This window comes from Callorhinus ursinus, unplaced genomic scaffold (assembly GCF_003265705.2).
Source record: "Callorhinus ursinus isolate GAN/ISIS: 27379988/994484 unplaced genomic scaffold, GSC_fseal_2.0 scaffold12, whole genome shotgun sequence".
Taxonomy (NCBI): domain Eukaryota; kingdom Metazoa; phylum Chordata; class Mammalia; order Carnivora; family Otariidae; genus Callorhinus; species Callorhinus ursinus.
Genome location: NW_027397074.1, coordinates 55,952,142 through 55,974,019, shown reverse-complemented (window position 1 = coordinate 55,974,019; position 21,878 = coordinate 55,952,142). Strand labels below are relative to the sequence as shown.

The following is a 21,878-nucleotide window of genomic DNA, read 5'->3' as shown; positions in this document are numbered from 1 at the left end:
GAATTTCAAGATTTTTGACATTTCAGATGTTAATCCATCTGGAGCTGATTTCTGAATATATGCTGTGCTGATTTCATCTTTTCTCATAGAAGCAGCCATTTTCCCTATCTTCATTTTTGAACAATCCCTTATTACCTGCTATATGATATACCATGTTTGCCATATACCCAAGTTCTAGATATGTGCAAATCTGTCACTATGCTCTTGATCCTTGTCTGTCTGTCTCCATACCACCATAACTGTCTTAAAAAACTAAAACTTCATAAGATCTCTTGAAATCAGGTAGAGCAGGTTTCTCCTCACAGTTACTTCTCAAAAATATTTTACCTACCTTCAGCCTTTAGTCTTCTCTTTAAGATCCTGTTTTCAAATTTTGTAAAAAAAAAAAACCATTGTGGAATTTTTAAAAGATTTTATTTATTTATTTGAGAGAGAGAGAGAGAGAAAGAGAGCAAGCAAGAGAGCCCAAGCAGGAGGAGAGGCAGAGGGAGAGGGAGAAGCAGGCTCCTAATGTGGGGCTCGATCCTAGGACCCCAAGATCATGACTTGAGCCAAAGGCAGATGCTTAACTGACTGAGCCACCCAGGAGCCCCAAAAACTGTTGTGGGACTTTGATTAGAATTGGATTGAATCTTAGACCAATTTGGGAGAGAATTAATACTTTAATATATCTTCTTCCTATCAATGAACATGGTATGTATCTCAATTTTTCTAGGTTTTTAGTATTTCCTGATACAACTTTATTCTTTTCCTTGTAGGACTCTTACACATCTTCTATTGTTTTTCTTCATAGATATTTGGTATAATACTTAAGTTTCATGTATTTCAGCTTCTCTTTCTTGTATTTATCCCTGAATCTAAGATTTCTCTCCTATATTTATGTATTTTCATGTTTTATAAGACACCAATATAATAATACACAGTTTAGTACCTAATTTTTTGTCCCCCAAATTAGTTAAAAGCAGATTAATTTCCTTTTGATGCAATAATTTTTTAAAAATTGAAGTACCTTAGAGAATTAAGTTAGCAAAATGATTGATAGCATTTTGGTTAGTCAGAAATAGAAAGCTTAAATGGCTATGATTTTCCTTCTACAAATGAGATTTTCAACACTGTTATGGAGATAAAGAGGAAGCAGGAACAACTAAATGATATTTAATGGTTTATATATTTTTAAGCTCCTATATATCATGTATTTGGAGAAGGAAAAATGCATCAACTTGCAGTTAGATTCCATAAAAATAAATCTTTGCATAGTTATTGGCCTCATTAAACAATACAGATTTATAGATTCAGTATCAATTATGTAAATACTATATTTTTCCAATGGTATTATATTTATGTAGAAACATTATTTTCTTTCATGGACCCACTGGAAAATACCAAATATTTTTGGTAAAGTTAAATTAAACATATAAATATAAACAAAACTGAATTACTTTCTTGTGTAGTCCAGATGGAAGAATTTGCAGTTTTCTTATGATTTGTTGAAAAAAGATTGGCTTTCCTGGGATTTGGATCAACATTATCCATGCAATGAAGAGTAGACTCCATTACACAACTTTATCAGCAATTGCCAACTCTCTAGATGCATTTTATTGGAGAAAAAAGTCATTGAGAAAAGTCATTATAAGAAAATTCAGCTGAGACAATACAAGAAAATGTGGAAACTGGGCCAATCATTTCTGATAGATTGACTTGTGATATAACTATACACAAAGTGAGATTTTTCACTAACATTTTTCTTGCTGAGTGTCATGGACAAATCTAAATTCTAACGATGCCACACATAAACCTACAAGTAGAGTACCTTTGAAAGAAAAATATATTTATCTTCCTTAATCACTATGTGGAAAATTATCATAAAGGAAGTATAACCCAAATCATTTTAAAGAAAGAAAACACATGCTTTCATAGGAGCAATCTGAAGTCTTCGTTGTAAAATTAGCCCGTGGCAATATACACATAAAGTCTTTGAACTGAGTATAAATTTGGCTGCCTTTCAGTTTTTAGTAAGTTTGTTTTTTTCTCCTTTCTTGGAGAGAGAGAGTTAATGTTATATCCACCCAACTGAAACAATTTTGAATAAAATGGAACACAAAAAAAATTAATAATTGGAACGTTAAAAAGCAATTTCCACAACCACAAATGGACTGTCAGTTCATAAAACTTTATCATTTAAACCAACAGAAAAATGTTCTCACTTGCAAAGACTAACTTCATGAATGATGGAATAATCAACATTTACATATATTTTTACTTTGGTTATATAAGTTTTAAATATAGGCAACGCAATCTTATTTAGAAATATGGCATTGCGGAAATTATTTAAAAATTTTTCTACTACTAGTAATTTACTATTGAATTATTCTAAGAGATCAATTTTATTTAAAAAGCATACCAAGTAATGCAAGAAAATATGAAAGGTTATATAATATTTATTTGGCTTGTTATTTGTTTGAATTTTCCCCTGTACAAAAATAGTTAGAAGAGGTAGTCTCAGAAAACATTTATAACATTTTGTTTTCAATTTGACAGTAAAGAAGAATCATTAGTAACATCAGACGAGAATAACTTTGAGAATTCAAAGATTACAGGTAATATTTTTATTTGATTTTTTCAATTTAATGTTTAAACAAAATCTGTGTCTTTTGTTAAAGTCTACAATGATAACAATCTTACACAGACACAATTGTATTAACTTTGCAGATACCTATATCCCAACAATTGTTTGTTCTCATGAGGACAAGGAAGCCTTGGAAACCAGTAATCAAAATGTAAAAGATGTAAACAGGGAACATGATGATCATAATGAAAAAGAATTAGAGTTGATGGTAAGTGTTCTGGTTGCCACGGTATTACAGACGATGAATCCATTTATGCTTCAAAGATGCTGCAATGCCTGCCTTTCAATAGTTTCAACTAATATAATTTGCAAATGTGAAAGCACGCCTATTCTGTCCTTGCATCTCTAGCTTGATCAACAAGGCACTTTGATTTCAGTATGTTGCTTCTGGTCTCTGCAGTGGTAAATTAATGACATTCATTTCTTATCTCTTCACCAGCGGCTCTGAGTAATAGTTTGTAGGAATTATAGAAGAGGTAGCACTATCCTGATGTGCATTTCTAATCTTTGTGACAAGTGTACACTTAGCATAAACTCGTCTGTAAAATGAGAGGGCTGGACTAGATGGTTGTTAGAGTCTGTCCAGCTTTTCAAGTCTGATTCTTGCATTTAGCAGCATTTTTTTTAAAACTTACTTCCATCTTTGTGAGAATCTCACAGTTCTATATCATTGGAAAGTATTAAATTACCAAATGAGGAGAAAATAGCCTGTGCTATATTTTTTAAACAGGAAACAAATTCAGTACTGTACAATTTAGTATTAAATTTGTTATCATAAATTTCACACTTGGTGAACATTCAATCTATTTGGAATTTTTGGGGGGATGGTTTAGATAGCATTTTTATCACAAAGGAAGAAATGGGAGTAAATGAGTCACATAATGCAATTTATCCTTTACTGTGTTTGGTCGGAGCTCATATCATTAGGACACATGGATTCATAATCACTGAAGATTAAAATGGCATTTCCTCTTCAAGTGTCAGTGCTGAAACAGAAAAGAAATAGAGCTCATCTCTTTCCCCACATTTTCCACCTTTTCTATAGTGATATGGAAGCTGCATCACTAAAGTATGCAATTTACTTTTGCTCCAACTTTAAGAAACTACAAAGTTGTCACCCATTGTGAGAATTCTCACCAGCTGAAAGTTAACATCACCATTTTTTTTCAAACCACAGAATATAATGAAAGGGCCCTGAAAAATCACATGCTTCACCAATATACCTCATTACAATGAGCAGGCTCAAATATAAAAGTTTGTTTAGAAGTTACTGAGATTGTACATCCAATAAATGAACAGGGAGCTGTAATTTAGATGCTAATTTGCTCCATGCTGACGTTAATGCATAAAACAATGAAGCTCTATAATAGATGGAAATACAACCAAATCTGTGGAACCCACAGGCATTGGCTTACAAGACAGCTGTGCAGTTGACAAGTAACATGAGCCTTATGTGAGAAGAAGGGGAAAACGTAAGATTTGCATATAATTATTGAGATCATGCAAATGTCAGTTATAAGGAGAAAAAAAAAAAACAGGCATCTCACTGTTAAATCCTGACAGTTGGCATCACTGAAGAGCTCAAATACATTTGAGTACCAGTTGGCAGAGGGTCATTAAAACAGAATTTGCAGAGACATTAACTCCCTCACTTTTCTTTGAGTGACGTTTTGCTATTAATAGTTTGCAGAGGCTTTGCAGAAAACATATTAATAAGAGAAACTGTAATAGGGGCACCTACAGCAAGTGTAAATGCAGCAAGGGGCACCCAGGAAGCTGCTCTCTAATTGATTAGCATGGAGCTATCAATGTGTATAACCTAAGTGAGGAGAAAGTGCAATGACAAGCAAGAATAGTTGAATAATACAATGTGATATTTGGAAGCTGGGAAGGAGAGTGATTAATTTTGGTCCGTTTTCTTATTAATCTCATTCCCAAGTCATAGCCTAAAAGGATCCCCCCAAAACATCTGGCTTTCAGAATTTATACAAAATCCAAAAATGAAATGAATCAAGGAAATCTACCAGTTAATTGCTAGCCTCACTAATGAAATCTAATTCACTTTGTATATTTAAAATCATTTGATCATTACCTGTTTTGTTTTGTTTTCTATCCCTTAAGATAAACCAATGCTTAATAAGAAGTACTGCTTCCAGAGATGAAAAGAATACATTTGCAATAGATCCAGTCAATTTTCCAAATAAAGCTGAGGGGTTAGAGAAGAAGCAAATCCATGGTGAAGTACACCCTGACTCGTTTAAAAGGGCTTTGTCTTCAAGTTCATCAGCAGAAAGCTCCTTAAAGGGAGATTTTTACTGCAAAGAAAAATATTCCGCAGAAAATAAGTGTAGACATCAACCTTCAGAGGAAATTACTTCAGATATAGAAGAAATCAAGCCACCATCGGGAGATACTAGTAGTGATGAATTAGTGCAATTACATATTGGCAGCAAAGAAGTACTGGATGATAATGCTAATCCAGCAGAAGGGAGAGGCAGAGTGCAAATATCCTGTCCTTCCTCAGATCAACTAGTCGAAGACAACCTTAATAAAAAACATGAAGGAAGAGCTGAGAAAATTGAAATAAAAGATTGGGAATGTTTAAGAAGAGATTTTCATTTGGATTTCCATTCAGAAGAATCAATGGAAAAAGGATCTTCTAAGAAAGATTATGGCAATGGTAAGACTGAGGAGGAGGAGCAAAGAATACATTTAGGTGTTAATGTAAAACAAAGCAAAAATTTTCATTCAGTCTTACACGACCAAGAAAGGCAGATGGGCCAGTCTGAAATCAGTATGGAAGGAACAGAAGCTAGCAACAGAGACCTAACTGTTCTGCTGAGTAAAGATATCACAATTCCCAACCAGGCAATCACAGCAGATTTGTTTCATTCACCAAGGATAAGTCTAAGTTGGGAAAACGTTGTGTTAACAACTCCAGAGTGTGATCTCTTGACTAGTGAAGGCACTACTTTACAAGGGATGCCTGGTCAAGTTTGTTCACCAAGAAGTGGAAATGTTTTGAGGAATGATTGTCTTTTCCAAATTGAAGAAGAAAAATCAGATTGGATTAATCCTGAAGATCAGAATAAGGATGCACAACAGAAACAAAGTTGGAGTGTTCTAGAAAGACAGAGAAAAGCAAGAGAGAGTAAGACAAATAGAACAGAACAGACCAAGGAACAATCTGCTTGTGAAGACATGTGGGGAAAAAGAGATAATACAAGGAATTTGAAAGCTACTCCTATGGAAGAATTGTTTACCTGCCAAAAAACAGTGAGCTGTGAACTGTCTTCTCTAGCTGATCATGGTGTTACTGAGAAAGCAGAAGCAGGTACAGCTTATATAATTAAGACAACATCAGAAAGTGCTCTAGAAAGCATGTCTGCTAGAGAAAAAGCAATAATTGCTAAGCTACCTCAAGAGACAGCACGAAGTGACAAGCCCATCGAGGTACAGGAAACAGCGTTTGATCCACATGAAGGGGGAAATGATGATTCACATTATACCCTTTGTCAACGAGATACAGGAGGTGTAATCTATGATAATGATTTTGAAAAGGAATCACATTTAGGTATTTGTAATGTACATGTAGATGAAATGGAGAAAGAAGAAACCATATCTATGTACAATCCCGGGAAGACACATGACAGGAAGAAACGTGGCATTGGAAATATCACATCTGTAGATGAATCCTTCCAGGTCATTACAGGCAATCAAAAAGCAGCCTCAGAACTGGATTTACATTTGGGAATGATACAAAAAGACAAAAAAATATTTCCAGAAAATAGAGATCATAAACAGGTCCAAGAATTATCAAAGAAAACAGACAGAGATGCTATTATTCATTCTGCTTTAAACTCAGACACTAACAGAGCTTCTCAGAATGGCTCTCACGTTTCCAATCACCATGCTAAAACCTCAGTGCCATCTCATGAACAGGCAATTGCTGTAGAGAATATAATTACTACCATGACTCTCCAATCTATTTCTACTAAATCAGAATATAATTGTAATCCAACAAGTGAAATCCAGGGTATTGAGAAGCACCCTCATCTTGGGTCTATACCTGAAGAAGTTTCCAAAAGTTCAGGAACAGAGACCTCAGGTAGTAGCAGAGAAAGATTTAAAAGCCAGATTTTTCAACAAGGAGAACGCGGTGTGGAAAAATCTCTACAGCCAATGATTTTTGTCAGTGAAGCTATTGAGACCGTGGAAGAGGCAAGGCATGAAAATGAAGGATTAGCCTCTGGACAATCGCTGGGCTCTTCAGGTGACAAGGAATCCGAGAGCTCTGCTTCTGCTAGTCTCCCTGCCCAGGAAGGTGAAACTGAGAGCAGCGAATCTCTGCTTTCGAAATACACCAACTCTAAAGTACCGTATGTCCTTTTGTTTGTGATATTTCTTGTAACCATCTACCAATATGACTTAATGATTGGCCTGGCATTCTACCTTTTTTCATTGTACTGGCTATCTTGGGAAGGGGGGAGACAAAAAGAGTCTGTCAAAAAGAAATAACCTCACCACTATTATTATTTTCTCATAAAAGATAAGCTTTTTAGCCCCAAACGTTTGGATTGGTGAAAGAGACTATTCATTGTTCAAAGAGCCAGTGCAGTTTTTCTCTTGAAGGATCATTTAAAAAGGAATGCGTATGAAGTTTGCTCCTTCATATAAGTAATTATTCTATATAGGACCATTATGTTTGGATCATTAAATACCTATATGAATATGAGATCTGAAGCACGTCAAGTTGAAATTAGGTACAGCTGTTGCTCCTTAGCAGGCTATGAAGTTGCAATGCTTCATGTCTCTTCACTACTTAAAGTGCCATTTCTTGCATTCATTTCTTTTGCAGTAAAGCTTCATTTTTTTTTCCCTAGAGTATTTTTCCTTCTGAGGTTTTTTAAAAACTAGATAAAACATGAACAATGGCAGAGGACTTTTTTTTTGTCTTTTGGTACTGACCATGAAATTTGCATTTATCCCTGTAATATTTATCAGCATATTTTGATAGATCAAATCTTTCAACTTTGATTTCATATTTTTAAGAACAACACCCATGTATATTGAAATGCATAAACTTAAAGAAAGACCTTGTTTGCTTGAATAATACTTTATACACAGATACCTTTTACCTCCCTTATATCTACAAAGTTAGAGCACTCATAAGCCAAATCTGACAAAGACTGAAACAATTGGGAGATGATCTCTCAATCTACAAAATTTTCTGGGGGGCCTATCTATAAGCAATGTTTTTCTCTTATAAGAAGAGAAAGTATAACACAGCTGAACAATTTTAATGTCAATTATTCAGTTGAAGTTTTAAAATTAAAAGTTCCACAAGCATTGCTTCAGAATGAATTTGTACCTATAAAGCATCAAGTATTGAATGATAATAATAATAATTAAAAAAATTTCCAAATGAACTATTTTACTTGGTAGTACTTTTTTGTCTTCAAACAAATTTTTATTTTTTGTTATAAGACAATGAATTATTTTCCAAGGTGCATATAGAGATGAAATAATCATTGGTGGTTGTTACATAATCATTAGGTTGTTAGATGATAACTCAAGTTTTTAGTGGGCAAATAAGTAGATCTGGCAATCTACTCAGGGAAAAATGAATATCCAGTGTAGCAGTGACTTTAGCTACTGTTATTTTCTATGGCTAAGTATGTGAAATAATGGAACTAATCATTTTGGTCACATAGTGGGAATGCAAAGATTTTTATATAAGATTTCAACAACCATTTATTAAATGATTGCTAGATACAAAAATCCTGTGCTCTGGTCTATGGCACAGTACTTCCTTTGATACCCTGAATGGCTACTTTCCAGGGAGGAGGCATAGGTATGTAGTTTGATACTTTTGATTTGGTCAGGAATATGGAAGAGAGTAACACCTTGGGAGTCCATTTGGGTGATTTCTTTTTCATAGGAACTTCCTTCATAGAGTATGTAACATGATCTTCAGAGAGAAAAGAGCATCTATTTACCTGTAAAGGTAAATTCAATGAGTAAAACTTGCATATATCATCCCATACTTCTAAGAAGCATGCATTTATGGGAATAAAAAATGAGAACAAAGCATTTAAACTGACTTTCATGTAGTAGTAAATGATTTCCCTAATTTTCATTAAGTACACAACTATTTCCAAATCCCTAATTGTATGCTTGTCTCAAGTCCCATTGAAATTGAATGCTTGACTTTAACTTTTTAGTTGAACAAATACAAACATCCTGAAGTAGAAGTTAGGGCAAATACTTGATTGCTTGAAAAAGCACATTTTCATTAAATACAAGTAGAATACTGTAGGCCATACCTAGAATATTATCTCTAAAATTGCTATCCTGATAATTTTGTTGACAGGTCTAAATTACAGCGGAGTTAAGGTTAGTATTTCTTCAGATCTTAATGGCTTGGTTTTTGCATTCTACCTTTAAGAGTTTCGGTCAATATGCCATATCTTATTAATGTAAAGAAACTACATTACTTATTAACACAGGTGTCCGAACTATAATTATTCCCTTATACATAAAAGAATGTAATTTTTTTAATCTCTTTTACTTGACTTTGGTAACATTAACTTACTAAACCTTCTCATTGCATATTTGTAATATGACGATAGAAATTTCAAAGAATTTAAAATATTTAATTGTGTATTTCTCTGCATGCAGTGAAGAAATAATTGGTGATTTAACTGACTTTCCAAACATTTCTTATGAAGAATTTGAGATAAAGTCTTAAAAACTTAGGAAACTATTGCTAGGTGGAGAGGTAGATTTTTGCAACTCATTTTCATCACAGCATTATGATGAGCAAGAGAAATGGATCTCAGAAAGAACTGGGAGCCCCTGTAATAAAGATTTGACTGAATTATCATGACAAGGTAACCTTTATAAGTATAGCTGCCTTCACTGTGTCCCCCCAAATATGGGTTAAGGGACAAAAGAGAGAGGTGGCATGAAAATAAGCAAAGAGTACTACATTGCACATCTGCCTCCTATACTGGCTAAGAAATGTGGTATAACTATCACCTTTTATTTTGCTGGGCTTCTGACTATTAGAAACAAAATTCTGAAAATTAATTGGCAAGTAAAGGTAGTAAAATCAACTATCTTAAAAAAAATCACATCTGCATAAGTCATCAATATCCCAGTGGATTTTCCACATAAAAGGAAATGAATCAGTGAAATGACTCACCTCCCAATATTCAAGAACGTTGGGTTAATGCAGTTATGCTTCCCTGCTGATTTCTAATATTTTGATAATGAAATAGTGATTGTCACCATTTGTGAGAGAAACAGGATCATCTTTTACTTGTTATCTTAAACTAGTCAGCTGTGTAAACGGAAACTTAAAAATATGCAGACCAAATTTGGGAACATGAACTATCTTATTTTTCTCAAGCAGCATTCATGGCACTTTCTTGATAATTTTTTTCAGTCATGAGTGTTATTTGGTATCACCAGGCCTGTTGCCTTTTGTATTAGACTGACTTTTGCATATAAATGAATCAAAAAAGCACACAAAGCAAAAAAACAAACTAGCAGAACTAGTAAAGACACAGGCAGGAGGGCTGTCATCCCCAGGGCCAGTTCATCCACTGATTCCTGTTACCAGGATCTCTGCCCTTTCTTTCAAATTTTTGACCCAGTGAATACAGAAATCAAACTATGCAATAAGCACTGTCTTTTGTTCTTTGAATCCTGTCTCAGCCAGTTCTTGTGGAACTGAAGAATAGGGTTAAACTGGATTCTACAACAAGGTATGAAAGAAATATGGGAGGTCATGCTCTTCCTGTGTCTTCACAGTTATACACATGTATGAAAAGAACAGCTAAGAAAGTTACTTCTATTTATTTAATTAAGTTGCCTATTCTTTTCTATTTTCAGAAATAGATCATAATAAAAATCATAGCAACATAATCTACTTTTCATCTTTTAAAAATAGATTTGGTCATTAATCTAATACATTTCCATAACTTTATCTGAACCTCTTTAAACAGCAAATGAAATTTTCACTAGCCTAGCTTTGAACAATCATATGTTTTCATGAAATGTCATCATTGTAGTATGCTAAAAACTTATTAAACAAACAACTCTTTAAAAAGTTCAGCATTTTTGTTTTGTGTCATTTCTATATTTGTTCAATGCATATATATTACCTTCATTTTTTTTTAAACTTAAGTAGGCTCCACGCCCAGCATGGAGCCCAACATGGGGGCTTGAAATCATGACCTGGAGATCAAGACCTGAGCTGAAATCAAGAGTTGGATACTCAACTGATTAAGCCACCCAGGCGCCACACCTTCATTTTTCAACGTGAAACAATACATTGTATGAAAATTTAAGGAAAATTCCCTAAGTTTTTCCCCTAATATATCCAATTCTCTATACTCATGATAATAAAGAGTGGTATGGGCAAATCAATAGTGGATTACAGAGAACTCATTTTTATTTGGCTGAGATGCCATCACAATCTGATATTGCAGCACATTTCTTTCAATGCCTAATCAAGTTACTGGTCTTGGTTTAGTGCATCATCCTTATCACCCCACCTGAACCACGAGGCCTTATTTCCCACTGCTCTCTGCCGTAAGTCCTCTGTCAGTCAAGCAAGACATATTGTCCCTGTTCCTCTGTGGCTGCTCATGTATACCCCTCTGTCTAGGGTACTTTCAAGCATCTTTACTCTTCTTATCCAACTCTGCACATTTTTTCTATATACACCTTAAGCCCTTATTCTTTTGAAGTCTCCTCCTAGTTCAGGTTGTGGGATCTCTTTGTTTTCAGATCTCTTTTGACACTCATCTTCCTGCATGCAGGGGGACTTTGAGTAATTGTCCTAACTGGACTGCCTGCTTGTTCAGGACAGGGAAAATGGTTTCTTCTTCCCTCCCATCACCTCACAAGGTCTAGTCTGTAGGAATTCTCAGTACTCATGGATGGAATTGAATTGCAGTGATGTCTCCTTCCTATCCTATTTCTAAAATGTAGACAGGATACTCTGAGGTCTGATTTTAAAATGAGTAAACTTAATCAAAACAAAGTTAGGATGGTTTAGTAAACTACCAAAGACCACATTGAAAGGGGCAAAGAGAATAACAAGACAGAGTATTAACAGTGGTTTTAGGATGTGGGAAAGAGAGAAACAATCCTTTTTCTCTGTTTCTCTTAATAATTAAATTGATTCTCTATATTTAGGAATTCTTCTTAGCACAGGAAACATTCCCTTCATTCTGTTTCATGGGAAATAACATAAAAATTGTATACTAAAAGAATAATAATGTATACCTTAATTCACTAATGTGAAAACTGATAGAACAAGACCTGCTTTCAGATAAAGTAGTGCAGTAGCTTAAAAACCAACAAACATCACAAGGTATAAAGTGTAAGAAACTCAATCTTCTCAACTGCTGCCATGCCCTTTGAAAATGGCAGATCTCTCAATTTCACACCTGTTCTGCATGTCAACTTTTTGGGTTAAGCAAATAACACAACTAGCAAAAATAGTCACTGGATTTTGTTTTAAAAGAAAACATTTGCCTTATTAACATATAAAAGAGTATGTATATATATATTCACATGAATATATGAATGAATATATATATATTCACAAATACACTCACACAAGCACACAGGCACATGCACACACACATACGTGGGTATTCCAACATCTGACAAAAAACACTAATGGCAGTGAAGATAGTCTACTAATACAATGTGTAGTGATGCAGATGATATAACATGTAAAAGATTTATCCTTTCCTTGAAGACACTCATCTTATATATTAGATATGAAATTAAAACAGTAACATAAAAGTATGCCTATTTTTGCAGCAGAGTCTAAAGGAAAGCAGTATATGGCCTAGAAATGTAGTATCATGTCACATAACAGCTTGAGACCATCAGCAATCAGTCTCTTAAGACTTAAAGTAAGATACACATCTACTGCATTGTAGAATTCATCAATGTTATGTATTTATTTGGTTCTGAGTGGAAACAGATTTAAAATTTCCTAAAGACAAACTCTATAAAACATAATATCAAACAGCAGGGAGGTGGTACTTAAAAATCACTCTAAGAAGTTAGACATTCTCCTTGTAAACACTTAAATAAACCATAATCTACTTTTAATAGTTTTATGTAGGAGGCTTTTAATGTTCAATTTATAAAAGATTTTTAGCAAGGAGCATTTATGAAAACATCACACATTTAAATCATGTTTATACATACATTCTAAAATGATATTAATCTCATGTTTTTTATACATCAAATGACTCTTCCCAATTAATCCATGAATTTTTGGGAAATTCAATTTTCATTTTAATTATGCATGTAAAATCCCCATGTTCAAGTGAGAAAGTTCTGACTCTTACCTAAGGAAGGAATAAAGGTTAAAGAAAAGATCATTTATTTCCCACCTTCACAGATATAAGTGGAAATATTTTAAATATGTTTCTATTCTTTGAAAGTTGAAAAGGGAAATAGGAAGTAAAGGTAAGAGATTATAAATGCCCTTCATACAAATGTCCCTCATTTCACAGTCTTCAATATTTGGGGTAAATCCTATAGATTTCAGTTTTAATGCATTATCTTCTCCCATGTGAGTTATTTAGCTTACCTGGTCTTATTCCCATCCTTAAATCAGTATTTAATTTAAGTGCAACATGTTGATTTTTCATTACATGAATGAAAAATCATTCTTGCTCAGGACCCAGTTAGTCTGGATATTTGAGTATAATATCTACATCTGTATCTCTATTGATCTGTGCATGTGAGGTTCATTCTTTAATAATAATAGTAATAATAATAACACTTGTTATAGTTATTATAATAAGAGTTATTATAACAACAAAGCAATAGCCAACTCTTAAGCATTTACAATAATTGGACACTGTTTTAAGCACTTTATGTGCAAAAACTCATTTACGTTCACAACTCCATGAGAGAAGTACATACCTTCCCATTTTACAGATAGAAATGGATGCACTGAGAATCTAGTTTTTCCAAGGTCACGCAGCTAGTAAGTGGCAAAGTCTAGATTCAGACTCCAGTAGATTTTCTCTCTTAACCATTGTATTGTGTTGCTCCTTCAGTCCAGATATACCAAGTTATCATATGAATCACAGATATATACTGGCATGCTACATGGTATCAAATTGTATATAAAAACATTACATGTAACACATGATCTTTTTCACAGATAATCCTATCTTTATTAATGCTCCTAAAAAACAGAAAGTTCCTAAAACTATTCTGTTCTTTTCAATTTATTCAGATGACCTCAATTAAAAAAAAAGTATACAATGATTCCCTTCCAGGCCCCAAGAAACGCACCAGACCCATGTCTCACCTAGCCTGAGTGTAGCAAAGGAGATGGAGACATAAACCAACAACTGCAATCTTGTGACCAGTTTAATAATAGAGGTAAGATTTAGGAAAACAAGTGGTATAAAGGAAGGACTGTTTGTTCCTGTAAATACTTCATTTCTTCAATTTCAGAGATGTGCCATCTTTTTAACACTGTAATTTTAGGCATCAAGGAAACCACAATAAGACCTTCCCAATACCTCATTACAATTAAGTGTTACAATCTTAATAACTACAATGAAGATACATCTTGATGTGAATGGTATAGTGCTTATTTTTGCCTGATGTTTCACTCTAATTATTAATAGAGTGAAACTCTATTAATAAGTGAAACTTTTCAATTTCAAAAGTTACATGATTTGACTGAAAAATGACAAAGTCTGCCTAAAAATCCAATAAAATATCCTAGCCAGTAGGTATAAATCACTCTGTGTCACATGAATAAAAGGGGAAGCTTCCAATATGAATACCTCTATAACCTACAGACAAAATTCTTGTCCTTAGGGTTGTCGAATATAATTCAGATATACTAGCACATGGTTAGCCTAGGTAAAGAACTGAAACATTTTTTGCCAATTCAGTAATGCTGAGGGCAGTGATTAAAAAACAAAAGCAGGGACTTATTTAAAGAATGTACTGGTCAAAAACCATTGGAAAGAAGTCATTTACATTACTGACACAAGTTAATTATAACATTGTGGAACCAGACACTATGGCCTATACCCTATTCAGAGGGCTCAGGACATGATAACTCCATTATACATGATAGCCAAAGTGGAACTTTCAAGATAAAAGAAACCTTTGCAAAAGCTGTGTGTTACTCAAAATTATATGTTATGTTACTCAAAATTATAATAGTCTATGTTGCTGGAAGCTATATTATGAGTATACGTTCTTCTCATTATCTGTAAGAGGAAGAAAAATTTTTTGGAAAGAAATTAGATCATATTACTGGCATTTAACAAACATGAGGTAAGTCAATAGCATTACAATAGCCAAAATAAATTAAAATATAAACAAATGACCTAAGATATTCAGTGAGAGACAAAGACATTTTAAGACAGAACCTGTGTCCCTCCATCTAGTTTTGGCCTTTGTAATAATCTTAACTTTTGGCCTCACTTCAAAACAGGTGTGCTGTGCTAGGACTGTGAATGGCAATGGATTCAAATGGAAGCATTTCCTTCATTTCTGCTTAAGAGATGTGTGTTTGCAATTTTACCCAAAGAACTACTATCACAATTTACGGCCACAAAGTATGTTCCTGCCGAATGAATGGCAAAAGGCTAGCATAACTGCCTTAAGAGCCTTTAACTGTGGCTTTACTTCAACCCAACCTTACCCACACAAGACATAGAGGGGCAGTTTTTGAATACTGGTCTTTCTATGGATACTCTTTCCTCATTTAAAAAAAATATCACTGGGGTCAATTTTATGTATGTATAAAGCTGTTCTATCCTTGAAGTTATAGAGATCCTGGTATTTTATAAAGTTGGGCGTCATTTTTTTAATTGTTAAAGCCAATGGAAATTTGATAGTAGTCAATCTCATTCACTCCAAGTGCTTTGTCTGGAAATAACCAAAACCTCTCAAAGTAGTTTAAGGGGAAAAAAAAGAACATATCATAAGGAAGGGCTAGAGTGAAAACAGGCATCAATAGGAACATGAAATCTATCAGAAATAGAGTTTCTCTTGGCTTTTATGTTTTCCCATCTTTTTTTTTTTCTCTATCCACTTCATTTTTCTGTTTTGGTCAGTGGATTTTCTCTTTTGACTTACTCTTCTAGATATATGGTTCCTAAAATAGAATTATCCAATAGCAGTATTACAACCTGATTATAAATGTCCAAAAGTTAACTGGTTAGAGTTTTCTGGATGTCAGTTCTCAACTCCTAGGAGAGAGAAATTCATTTGGCTCCATCTGAATAAGATGTTCATTCCAGATGGAATCCATTGTATCCCAGTAACTGGAGGCAGAGAGTGATGAGGACTTCCTGTAAAGGAAATGTTTCCAAGTTCTCAAGGGTAGGTAGGGATTTGTAATATGTATCTGTAATGCACCAATTTTTTTTTTGTGGATATGTTTCTGCCTCTCTTTTTCCTTTTGTAAATCTATAAGGCCCAGATTTCTTTTTTTTCTGTTTTTATTTAAATTACAGTTAGTTAACATACAGTGTAATATTAGTTTTAGGTGCAGAATTTAGTGATCCATCACTTACATACAATACCCAGTGCTCATCACAAGTGCCCTCCTATAAAGCCTTAATTTCTATAGATTTATAGATCTTGGTATCAGGAGGGGGCAAAGTAGATCTTTATATTGGTGGGGTAAGGTTCCTATACTTTGTTCTTTAAAATTCTACAACTCTTGGCCATTTGTTTTTCCATCTGAATTATAGGATCAGCTTATCAAATTTCTTGGAAAACTTGTTTTTAGTGGAATTTATTGAATGTGTAGAGAAGAACTGACATTTTAATACTACTGAGTCCATCTATAAGAACAGTGTATTTTTGTTTTCAACTATGATTTATAATATTCTCCATGAATGCATTGCCCATTTACTATTAGATTTATTCCTATAAATCTATGGATTTTGGTGCTATTGTGAATGAATTATTTTTTCCCATTGTATTTCTTTTGGGAAATTATTAATTTTTATTGTAAGACTTGATTTTTATGTGTCACTTACTCAATTACTTTGCCAAACTCTCTCACTAGTTCTAATAGTTATTAGTTTGACATTTTGTTAGTTATTCCAATAGTGTATAAGAACACTTGATTTTTGCATATTCTTTTATGCACTTTGCAAAAACTCTCACATTAGAACAACTAGTTTGTATTATTTTTAATCCTTTTCCTTGTTTCTTTTGAGGTGAATGTATACCTCATTTATTTTTAATCATTTTTCTTAAAAAAAGTTCATATAATACTATAAAATAAAGCTGACATTTTTAACTGCATTGAACTGGTTTTGAGATAATTATATCTCAAAACATGTATGTGTATATATATATAATATTTTTAAATTTTCCATTCACTTCTACTTATTTCCTGTTTCCCATAATTCCCACTGTAATTCAACACATGAATGTGTTATTTAACAGGACATTTAATTTTTTTATGATCTCTGATTATTAGTGTCATAGAATATGATTTATTGCCAATTATTTGAACTATGTTAACACTTCCTTTGTAATCTACTACATTATCAATTTAATTATTAATCTATGTATGCATTTTTGGGTATAGAATTCTGTATATATTTATTATATATTTAGTCTGCTTCAACTAGCATTCCTTGAAATCTACTAATATCATGGAGGAATTCACTTCTTGTAATTATGCCTGTTTCACTCTGAATATTTCAAGACTCTTAGTTCTTAGTTGCAAATAAGCTCATTATTGTTAACATTTCTTAAGTGCATTTTTCCCTTTCTTTTTGTCCATGATATCCTTATTAATATTTTACCTTAAATTCTATGCCATCTTATATTAATATTGCTGTACTAGTTTTTTTTTAAAGATTTTATTTATTTATTTGAGAGAGAGAGAATGAGAGATAGAGAGCATGAGAGGGAAGAGGGTCAGAGGGAGAAGCAGACTCCCTGCTGAGCAGGGAGCGCGATGTGGGACTCGATCCCGGGACTTCAGGATCATGACCTGAGCCGAAGGCAGTCGCTTAACCAACTGAGCCACCCAGGCGCCCGCTGTACTAGTTTTCTTATGGTTAGTATTCACACCACCTTATCATACCTCTTGCTAGCAACTTACAGCTGTATTAAAAAAAAAAATCCAATCTGTAATCTGTCTTTTAATAGGTGAGTTCGAGCCATTCACAGTATTTTAATTAACTAATATATTTGAATTTATTTGTACCATGCTATTTTGAGTTTATATTCTATAGTTTCTACCTTTGTTCTCTATACTGCATTCTTAACGAATTCCTTAAATTATTCTTCCAATTCACTGCTTTTCTCTTCTACTCTAATGTAGAAATTATTTTTCAAATTTTAATAACCATAATTTTTATTTAAGTGTATAGAATTTGTTCTCTTTCATGCCTAGCCATTTTCATTTTTCTTCTTTTTAAAAAATAATTCCTTGCCATTTAAAAAATAGAAGTATTCTTCCATTTATCAATTTCAGTATCATAAATGTAGATATCCAAAGTCTTTATTGGAATATTTCATAAAATTAATTTAGCTTGAAGTGAATGTGCCAATTCTTGATTTGATTGGCTGTATTTGTTATTTGATTTCTTCATGTGCTTTAGAATTTTTGTTTATAAGCTCATTGTCACTTTCTTTCTCTAAGTTTATTTCTCCCTGTCTCCATCCTAATTTGTGGTTGTTTTCACCTGGCTTCTTGATCCTCACATGCAGAACAACCTAATCATATCTTCAGATTTGGGGGCTTCTGCGCTGTGGGGACAATAGAAACATTGCAAATTCTGTCAGCTGCAAAGTCAGTTGGTTGTTTTTGTGCTATTCTTAGCAGGGAGGCTATGTCTTTAGACTTGCAGCTTGTTAAAGTTGCATTCCAGGTTTCAGTCTGTGTTCTCATGAGAGGGGGAGCTCCACCTCCAGTTGTTAGATTCAAATTGTGAACACTATCAAATGTTTGTATTTATCCCAGTATTGTATATGTCACATCCTAGGAAATGGCAGGAATGGGAACTGGAGGGGAGAAAAATTCAGTCCTGCATATTAGCTAAAAAGGGTGTTAAAGGGAGAAGAAAAATATGTGCACTGCCTGTCTCTGTTTAATAATGTCCATTTAGGATTATCTTACAGTAATATAGTGAGATAGTTTACTCCTAAGTTTACTCCTAAGAAAGGCTTTACTGATCAATGCCAGTTTTAACAATAGCAACAGATATTGGTTGAGTATATTGCCTTTTATTCTCTCTGATTAGTGCTAAAATTTTAAGTAATAAGAATTTAGAATTTTATGTTTGTACTGGAATTAAAATTAAAAAACAGTAAAATTTAAAATAGAAGAAGTTAGAATTAGATCAGAGATGCTGTGGAATTGATTTTTCAAATATTTACGATTTATCTGTAAATTATACTACCACATATCCTTTTATGGAATTCAAAATATGTAGAACTTACATTTGAACATCATTATGTTAAAGAGAAAGAAATAATTTGTTATTAGAGGTTCCTAGGCCTTCGCTAAAATGTTTGTTTCCAAGGATTCCTTAGGGCTTGAAAGGTCTATGTCCAAATGCCTAATGGAATCAAATCTCCTTTGTCATGAAATCCAGGTACATGCATTTGAAGTAGTTGATATTATTTTCTCATTTCCTCACACTTGTAGCAGAAAAGCTGAAAGTGGCCTGTATAAGGGATCACAATCCCATAGAGAAACCTGAGAGAGAACTCAGCTTTTAGATTTCTAGGCTTTTTCTTTTCCACTTCATTTTATGTCACACTCTCCCTTTCTTTCTTCCTAATCTTTGCCACTGTAATGATAATCTTTGCTGCCTTAAGATGATCTCAGATACTTAAATATAGATATATATACACATATATATATATATCTCATCTTGCAAGACTTTAGGACTGAGTCAAAGCAGGTTAGTATTTGCTATGATCCCACCAAAGTATGATCCTACTAAAATATAAAATAACACCCAATACTAAAATATAAAATACCTAATATTGTATAAATTATTCTCATTAAATAACTAGAGAAAAGAAACAAAAAGTTATTTTAGTGCTGAAAACCAATTAGCCAGTGACTGATTTAGACTACTATCATGTTTCAATTCCAAAAGGCATGACCAAAACACAGCAACATCAAAATACATTGCGACCACTTCTCTGGTTATTTTTGTCACCCTCCTGAACCATATCATGGCGTATGGCTGACCTAACAAGCTATCAATTCCTGACAAGTATAAAATCCTTTCATCTTATTCAGGGAAAATGCCTACTATATGTTTACTTTTCATTATAGGAAAATACATCTTTATGTATTACCTCATCAAAAACATGCTTTAATATAACCTAGAAAATTGAGTATGGTTCCTCAGATACCAAAACAATTCTTGTATGGGAAAAGATTGAATTAAATTGGGATTTTACTAGAATATTGAGTAAACACTTCATCTTTGATGTTAACGCTACCTGGGGACCTTGAGAGGTTTTTGCCTTCCAATTTATAAATTAGAATTCTGCTGTAGTTGTGACCAAGTATAGAGTTTTTGTTTTAAATATTCCTACTCAGGATTTTCAAAGTATTCTGCCAACCACAAGAATAGTTTTTACATGTTTAGGTGAGTCAGTGGAAAGATTAGATTCAAAACACAAAAGATTAGATAATCATTTTTCTATTATCCATGAGAAAAAGTTGGTAATTCCATAGCTATTTCTTACATTATTGCTAACCATAGCTGACCATAACTATTTCCTGAAGTTAACAGATGTTAGAGTTAGATGCTGTGGAAAATCAGGAGTGTACCACACTGTGAAAGAATAATCCTGATGATATTGGGAATGACTTCAAGGGGAGTTGGCTCACGGGTAGGTCCTTAAAGCGATAGGAGGTGAGAAAGTAAGAAGTGTTTTACCCAAGATAGTTGAGTTAATTTAACTCACCAAATACTTAGAACAATCTATAATAAGTAGAGTTAATTACTAATCAGCACTGCTATGTGCTAGGCACTACCCTAAACACTTAACACAAATTACCTAACTTTAATCTATTTAAAAACCTGAGGTAAACACTATTAATATTTTCACTTTAAAGATGAAGCTCTGAGGAACAGAGAGATCACTCAGCCAGTAAGTGGTTAGAATCAGGATTCAATCTAGAACAGCTGACTCCAGAACCTACACAGCTAAAAACAAGGATCTTGGAGTTGACTGTCTGGCTTCAAATTCTGATTCCATCAGTAGCACTTAGGTTACTGCCTGCTACGGGGTAAGTGCCTAATAAAAGTCATCTATTTTAATTATGTTTATTGTTATTACTAATAAATTGCTATGTCATTGCTACTTCTCTGTGGCTATATGTAAGTTATTCAATGAACTGCAGATGATACAAATATGATAGATTGAAGGTCTCAGTCTTCAATGAACTTTCAGTTTTTTAGGAGCAATGGATATATACCCCAGAGGTATAATAGGCTTAGTATGGGAGAGATTAATTCCAACTGGAAGAGATTAAGGAAGGCCCCAGAGGTGGTTTTTGAGCAGAACATAGGATGAATAAGCTTGCAGTTGAAGAGATAAGAGGCAAGGCATTACGGGGTGAAAGGACAATATGCACAAAGGCATACATTTAAAGATGTTCAGAGTGTTTTGGAGAATAGCTTGATTTGTACTTAGTTTGCATAGAGGGAGGGAAAGGCAGTGAGAAAAAAAGTCAGGAAAGCAGCCTTAAGTTTAGATTTCATGGAGCCCGGAAGAGGTCTTTAAACAAGTCAGTGATAGATCAAAGGCATTTCTGGAAGATTATTTTAGGAGCAGGGCATAAAGTGGAGGGCAGGAGGGCAGAGGTATTACTATAGGCATGAAAACCAATTCAGGCTTGTTGCCATAGTTCATTTCACCTTCATTATTCTAATGGCACACTCTATCATTAATTTTTATGTGTGTCGCTGGACAAGTCCCTTACTATTGTGATCCTCTGTTTCCTCATCTATAAAATAAGGATATGATCACCAGCTTTTAGAAGTCATGGACTTGCTGTGCTTGACTTTGTGCTTAAAACTGTCACAAATAATTGTTGTTCATGATGATGTTTGACAGATAGGAATATCATTCCTTTCTTGGCAAATTATTTGTAATATTTTCATTCATTTGGCAAATAATTCTATATTTTGATCATTTTTTTACCTTATTTTCATTTCTTATCCACTAA

The 21,878-nt window shown here is 33.6% G+C and overlaps 1 protein-coding gene and 1 long non-coding RNA gene across 2 annotated transcripts in view; one reads left to right on the top strand and one right to left on the bottom strand.

Moving 5' to 3' along the window:
• PPP1R3A (protein phosphatase 1 regulatory subunit 3A) overlaps positions 1–10,723 on the top strand; it is a 42,307-nt gene extending 31,584 nt beyond the window's left edge. Inside the window, exons 2-4 of the mRNA XM_025873382.2 lie at positions 2,539–2,597; positions 2,710–2,834; positions 4,748–10,723. Coding sequence (XP_025729167.1) covers positions 2,539–2,597; positions 2,710–2,834; positions 4,748–7,144 — 2,581 coding nt within the window. The 3' untranslated portion in view covers positions 7,145–10,723. The remainder of the gene's footprint in view (positions 1–2,538; positions 2,598–2,709; positions 2,835–4,747) is intronic.
• The window catches only part of LOC141373895 (uncharacterized), an 82,674-nt gene that overhangs the window by 6,982 nt on the left and 53,814 nt on the right, over positions 1–21,878 (bottom strand). The window lies entirely within an intron of this gene.